At 48.0% G+C, this 7375-nt stretch overlaps 1 protein-coding gene across 2 annotated transcripts in view; it reads left to right on the forward strand.

Annotated features, from left to right (window-relative positions):
• Nucleotides 1-6424, forward strand: part of LRP6 (LDL receptor related protein 6) — a 49792-nt gene extending 43368 nt beyond the window's left edge. For both annotated transcript variants that reach the window (XM_083180917.1, XM_083180916.1), the window contains exons 18-23: nucleotides 797-1033; nucleotides 1168-1278; nucleotides 1368-1598; nucleotides 1958-2094; nucleotides 2870-2967; nucleotides 3082-6424. In XM_083180917.1, coding sequence (XP_083037043.1) covers nucleotides 797-1033; nucleotides 1168-1278; nucleotides 1368-1598; nucleotides 1958-2094; nucleotides 2870-2967; nucleotides 3082-3364 — 1097 coding nt within the window. In that variant the 3' untranslated portion in view covers nucleotides 3365-6424. The remainder of the gene's footprint in view (nucleotides 1-796; nucleotides 1034-1167; nucleotides 1279-1367; nucleotides 1599-1957; nucleotides 2095-2869; nucleotides 2968-3081) is intronic.
• The last annotated feature ends 951 nt before the right edge of the window (nucleotides 6425-7375 follow it).

Below are 7375 nucleotides of genomic sequence, written 5' to 3' on the forward strand. Positions count from 1 at the left end.
GCACATGTGATTTGTACAGCGGCGTTGCTTATGTTGCTGTCTGCAAGCAGTGGACACCCCCTGTCCATGGTCATTGTGATGTGGCTCCGGGTTATCCTACTGGCTCCTTACTCTCTGGTATCTCCCTGTTCTGTTCTGCGCTGCTCGGACTGTAGGAATTCTTCATCAGTCCATAGAATCTGCAAACGTTTCCTGTCTGTAGTAAGAATCAGTGACCTTTTTATTGGTTTCATTAGGTGCCCTTTGTACGGTGCTCGTGGCGCCTTTATAAATAAAATACAATAATAATTTACAGGCTTATTATAGGGGTGCACTTGTTATTGGGAGCATAAGTCTACATTACGCTTATTTTCCATTTGAAGCCGCTGTAGCGGTTATTTGTAATTACCAGTCATTAGAGGAATCGCTACGTTCCACGGGGGAACTTGATGCCTGGCTGAGTTTATTTCCAGCTCTGTAATGATATAGCCTTTGGTCCGGCCTCCCCTCTGACCCGTCACCTGCCCCTGGGCGGGGGACTTGCTTGTTGTGGTTTCTGCTTGTGCCCGGTATAAGACCATCAGTGAGCAACAGCCATGTGAACGGGTGATGGTGCATGTGGGGATATCCAGGCTGGAGTGGGCGCGTTTCGCAATGTGATATTGGCCTTGCTGCTGCTATTCTTGGTGTTTTGATATTTGAGACCTAGATACAGTTTGGATGCCAGCGTTACCAGCTTCAGACCGCTGGTGGTTATACCAGTGCTTCACTAGCTCCCGGGATTACCTCTTTACGTTCCTGCTTTGTTCTCTTGCAGAGCCGCCCACCTGCTCCCCGCAGCACTTCACCTGTAACGATGGCGAGGTAGATTGTATCCCCGCCGAGTGGCGGTGTGACGGCTTCACAGAGTGCGTGGACCGCAGCGACGAGGAGAACTGCCCCATGTGCTCAGATACCCAGTACCAGTGTGCCAGCGGGCAGTGCATCGACTCCTCCCTGAGGTGTAACGGTGATGCCAACTGCCAGGATAAGTCAGACGAGAAGAGCTGCAGTGGTATGTACTATCCATCCGGGGCAGTCGCCCTGTGTGTGTGTGGGGGGGGGGGGGGGGGGGGTTGGCGCAGTTGGGGTATCTGGGGATTTATAAATAACATACAATGTAATTGGACGCATATGCTCTCTCCCCAGATATTTGCGCTTCAGACCACTTTCACTGCGGCAATGGGCAGTGCGTCGGCAAACTCCGGCAGTGCGACCATACCCGGGACTGCAGCGACGGCTCCAGCGACCTGGGCTGCTGTAAGTGAGCGTTCCCTGCAGGCTGCTGTGCGGGTGATGATTCTCGCTATCATCGGTGACTGGTCTAACTCTTGTGTCCTCCCTTATAGTCACCACGGACGAGCCGCCGCCCCCTTCAACCAACACCATCGGCTCCATCATCGGCGTCATCCTCACCGTGCTCGTTGTGGGTGGCGTGTACTTTGTCTGCCAGCGGGTGCTGTGCCGCCGCATGAAGGGTGATGGCGAGACCATGGCAAACGATTACGTAGTGCACGGGCCGGCCTCTGTACCTTTGGGATACGTCCCCCACCCCAGCTCTCTCACCGGATCGTTACCAGGTGAATGCGTGGTGCCTGCTGTGGTTAAACGGTTGTCTCCTCTCCTAGTAACTGGAGACCACGTTCCTTTCATCGTACTTGGTTACCCGCGTTCTCCCTCATGTACAGATTAGACCCTCAGCTCTTTCACATCCATGGTGTATGTTGTGTCTTCTGTTGCACTTAGTTGTAGCCCCCCGCCCCCCCTTTTGTCCTTTGAATCCATTGTGTTGGACATGAGCCGTGTTCCTCCTGAAGGACGTTGTGTAACAGGCCAGAAGAGTCTCCTGTTCCCAAGCCGCACGTCAGCTGTGTATGTCCTCCTGCTCACTACACCATTATAACAGAGGACATTACTGATCCGTCTTCTCTCTCCGCAGGGATGTCACGCGGCAAGTCTGTCATCAGCTCCCTGAGCATCATGGGGGGCAGCAGCGGACCACCGTATGATCGCGCGCATGTGACTGGAGCGTCCTCCAGTAGTTCTTCCAGCACGAAAGGGACCTATTTCCCACCGGTGAGTCCTCCGGCCTGTGGGGTCTCCTGAGTATCCTTCCCTTCCCTTTAACCCCTTCCCGCCGCAGCCTGTTTTTGCCTTCCTGACAGAGCCCTTTTTTTCAAATCTGACATGTATCACTTAAGTGGGGATAATTTTTTTTTTGCTTTTACTTATCCCAGTGATTTTGAGATTGTTTTCCCGTGACACATTGTACTTTGAATTAGTGGTGAATTTTGGTCGATACAATTTTTTTTTTTTGTGAAAAATACCAAAATGTCGTAAAAAAATGGAACATTTTGCTATTTGCAAAATGTTAAATTTTCTGCTTGTGAGACAAATAATCATACCACTCAAAATAGTTAATAACTAACATAGACCATATCTAAATTTTAATTTTAAATCATTATTACAACCGCCTTTAATTTTTTTGGACACTAGGGGGCAGCAGAGTCTAAATTTTACACAACACGCAGTTTAACGCTGGTTTTGGCTGTTCACTTTTGAACAGCCAATCGCAGCGATCGCCCAAGACGGGGGGGCAACCCTGCCCCCCCTGGGCAATGAGGGAGGATGTCTGCTGTCAGGGACAGCAGACATCCTCCCTCTGTCACCGCGTCTGTAGACGCGGTGGCACTTTTAAGTCATGACGAACATGTACGTCATGTGTCGGGAAGTACATCCCGGCCATGACGTACATGTACGTCAAATGTCGGGAAGGGGTTAAGTTCTCTGTACTTTATAATTTCCTGTTACCCTTACACTTCGTACTAATGGCTTGTCATTTCATTGTTAGATCTTGAACCCTCCGCCGTCCCCGGCCACAGAGCGTTCTCATTACACCATGGAGTTGGGTTACTCCTCTAACAGTCCATCTACACACAGATCATACAGGTAAGAATATCTTGGACTACAGCTCCCATCATTGCCGGCCTGTAAATGGTGGGAGCGATTGTTTGCTTTGGCTGCAGTCCTTTAATCACCATCTGTTCTTTGTTTTGGTTCCAGCTACAGACCCTACAGCTACCGTCACTTTGCTCCTCCCACCACGCCGTGCAGTACAGACGTGTGCGACAGCGACTACACTCCCAGCCACCGCCTGACGTCCGCCACCGCTAAAGGCTACACCAGCGATCTGAACTACGACTCGGAGCCAGTCCCCCCTCCCCCCACCCCACGCAGCCAGTACCTGTCTGCCGAGGAGAGCTGCCCCCCTTCTCCTTACACAGAACGCAGCTACTCTCATCACCTGTATCCCCCGCCCCCCTCACCTTGCACAGACTCTTCATGAGAGCCCGTACCTGGATTTTACAGCAAACCCTGTGGAGCAGGGGCCTTGGAGACCACCTGCCTTTTTTCCCTTTTTTTTTTTCAATGTACAGTTTTATTTGTTTTTAAGAGGCCCTACCCCCAGAGACGAGCGACATGAACATATCTGTACATAGATAAAAGGATATTTATATAAATATATATATATATATAATTGCCCCCCCTCTCCCTTTCCTTCATCCGCCACAATACCAGTGCCATACAGAAAACATCGCTCCTTCCCTCCGACGTCGTCCTCTTTGTATAAATTCCATTATATTGTAAAATACGAAGGTTTTTTTTTTTTTAGTGGGGGTCTTAAATATCTATTTTTGCAAACTGAACACACGAAATGCCTTAAATCGAACAGCCGCAGAGGATACGAAGTTTTTAATGCCAAATATCCAGCGATTTATTAAGAGAGCAGAGGGAACACCCCGTATGGATCCGCAGAACCGGGTTTGTTTCTTCTTGGTTTGGGTTTTTTAACCCACATTTACTTGCGGAATGCCCCCGGGGCATCGTAGGAATTGGAATATTCTTGGCACGGAATAACTGGGAGATACGGAGCAGGAATCCTCCTGGGCCTATGTAGCCGGGACTATATATCTGTATGTCTTCTGCAGCGACACTTGCTGCACTTGGTGCTAAGAGACAGAGCGCCCGCCCCACAGCCGCCGTCTTACATAAGCTTTTATTTTGTTTTTAGCTGGTTTTATCCCACTAGTCTTAAATTATATTGAGATTTTATTATATTTCAGCTGTAACGTCCACCGATGTTGCCCTATAGACTCTGACCTCTGCTCTCAGTTTCCTGTCTGATCATACCACTAATCGGAATGTGCCGGAAGAAACCACTAGACAAGCTGCTGGGGGGGGGGTTACGGGGAGGCGTCACCAGGACGGCTGGTGCTGTCTGGTCACTTAGCGTCCGATGGAAGTTACTTGGTTTGTGCTTTATCCACCGCAGGCTTCCCCTCTACGGCAGCTGAAGACTTCGCCCTGTTTCACATTTCTACTTTTACCATGCTGCGAGTGTTACGTGTTTTTATAGTGCCGACGATGTGTATATACTGTATTGTATTTATAAACACAATGTAACTGTTTTGTTTGTACTAGCCTCATGTTTATATACCATATATATATATATATATATCCTCGCAGTATGTTTTATACAGTCACCACTGTACAGGCCTCCAACGAGGTGCCTGCTTACCTTGGGGGGGTTGTTAACCCTTAATCCGGACTGTGTGCGGCCAGTCGAAATCCGCGCCCCCCATTACAGGGATAACTCCAGTACGTGTAGAGCCTTAGGTGACGGTCACAGTGATCCCAGCCTGGATATTGGCGGTCCATGCCGGGGTGACCTGTAAGCTACTTATAGTTTGTAACAGTCCTAATCATTGGCCGAATCGTCTAATGAGACGCAACCTGTTCCCATCAGACCGTTACAATCATCTACAAACGCCGATAAATCTGACAATCGGTTACAATGTAATAGAAGAATATTCATGTTACAAACTCCCAATTATTTTCTGTTTCATTTTTGAAATATGGAGGGGGTGTATGAGACCTTTAAGCGTGACTTGCCGTCGTGGCTACTTGGCTGGTATTTATCACGTACCTTCTATAAATAATAGGTCGGAGCGAAACTCTGGACAACGTCTCCATGCTTTAGAATGATACATTTACCCCCTCTCTGGAATACAAGGGAGGAGGATCATCTAATGTCTCTGTTATGGGAAGTGTGAAGGTTGTTCTATTGTATTCGTCCCTAGCAACGCAGGGCAATGTCTGTTTGTATTATGGATTCCAGCGACTATAAAGCAAACGCAACTTGAGACACTTTTGTGGTTAGAGAAAAATAAATCTGTTCTGTATCTTGTGATCACCCTATCACTGGTGAGGAATCACCTGTGTTCTGTAAGGTGTAGCCTAAGGGGGGGTTGTCTGACGTTTTGGGAAGTTTGCAGTGCGTTTAGCTGCCTTTACCGTTGTATCGGACGGTCTTTAATATCGGGCGTTGCCATGATATCGCACAGAATATTGTCTGTATAATGTCTGACGGAGCAGTGTCTAGCCGTTATGTGGACTGGGTCACATCGGTCTGATGGAAATGCCCTCTGGGCCGTGGTATTAGTGCAGCGCTTACTGTGGGCACGTAATACCTACAGCGATGTTATATCTCCAGGAATAGACGTAGGGTGGATGTGTGGTGTGGCTGCACATGTAGTATATGTGTGTAACGTCGCACGCTTCCCCGCAGAACGTCCTTTGTTCTGTAACTGGGAATAGATTTAGTACATTTGCTATAGATGTCGACATGGGGTCCGTCTGCGAACTTCCCTTCCTTCCCTCCCAAGTCTTCAAACTGTTAAGAGTTTATTTACCAAGATGCTATGGACAACCAATCGTATACGAACTATTATCTTATAGAAGGTGCTAAATAAATAGATTCTTATTGGTTGCAACATCCCATCTTCAATATAACTCCCATTTTAGTATATAAACACCTAACAGTCTGATTTATCAGTGAGGATTGTAGAGTCCCCCTTTTATAAGGGCCGCTGCTGCTGGGAACAGTCGCCCGTAGTACGGTTTGGGCCTCTGCAATGTGAGCACGGCCTGGCCTAAGTAGGGGTCACTGCGACCCCCGTAGGTCCCCTCCCTCTCCCCCTAGTGACCGGGACCAGACCCTCTACCACGCTGTGAGTCTCCCCGGGTAAGCAGGCAGCACCCAGCCTGTATCTGGCTTACAGCTTTATATATATGTTACTGTTCTATCTCCTGCCGCTGGTACGACAGATCTGCAAAGGATGTATCCAGGACTTATGCTATCGGCCAACATTTGGTCAGCCCAGAGCCACTCGTTCATAGGTTTTTCTTTTTATATATATATTTTTTTTGTAAAATATGGGCTTTACTTTGTAAGCTGTGTATAAAAGAAAAAAATGAATTTCCTTGTATAAAGTTTCATTATTACTGTAAGCAGACTTGTAACAAAGAATTAATTTTTATAATAAAACAAAAGCTCAAAACATGACTGGTCTCGGTGCCCTTATTTCTGGCTGTAGTTTAATATGTAGATTTTTATTTAGGCTTCTGCTCCAGCCATTACACGCGACCCAGTCACACGGATGTAGCGGTGGACCTGGCGCGGGTGGTGGCACTTTCCTGTCACTTAGCCCTAAACAGTAAGTTTCCATTGGAAGTACAGAGGTGTATTCCATGTGTTTCAGTAACTTGGTCTATTTACTAAGACCGTAGAGATGTGGGAGGCAATGGACCACTGTGCATCCAAGGCCTGTCTAGCCTGTGGCTCTCAGGTGTACAAATCCCAGCATTCCCTGCCACAGTCAGTGTGTCTTGCAGGGAAGTGGGCAGAAGCATCAGGACGTCTCAGGTTGTAGCGCGCAGCCTCGGACAGACCCCACGTTCACAAGGACATTGCACAGCTAAGATTTAATATTGTTATGTTTCCGATGAGGCTGAACGGATCTATGTACTAAGCATTGACGTTAGGAGCTGATTGGCTGGTACTTTTATCTTTTTCCATGTACATAGGTCCCCAAGTCACTGAAACACATGGATGGAAAGCCCTGTACTCCTAATGCAATCTTACATTGGAAGCCTCTAAAGTGACAGAGGAGTGTGTGTGTCGTACGGTTGACACAATGAAAGTAGACATACTTATGAGTGGAGTAAAGAATCTAATTGGGCAAATACAAGACACCTCCCTGCAGGTTTATACGCTCGGCTACAGAGCCAATGCTACTGGCCTAGGTCAGGCATGTCCAAACTACGGCCCTCCAACTGTTGTGGAACTACAAGTCCCATCATGCCTTGCCACCATTTTGATATTAGGGAGTGCTAAAATTATAGGCTTGCTGGGATGTGTAGTTTCACAACAGCTGGAGGGCCACAGTTTGGACATGCCTGACTGAGGGGAACACCCCCCCACGCACACACCCGTTTCCTGCATGGTGGTCGCTAT

The sequence above is a fragment of the Crinia signifera genome, chromosome 4, assembly GCF_055691185.1.
Source record: "Crinia signifera chromosome 4, ASM5569118v1, whole genome shotgun sequence".
Taxonomy (NCBI): Eukaryota; Metazoa; Chordata; class Amphibia; order Anura; family Myobatrachidae; genus Crinia; species Crinia signifera.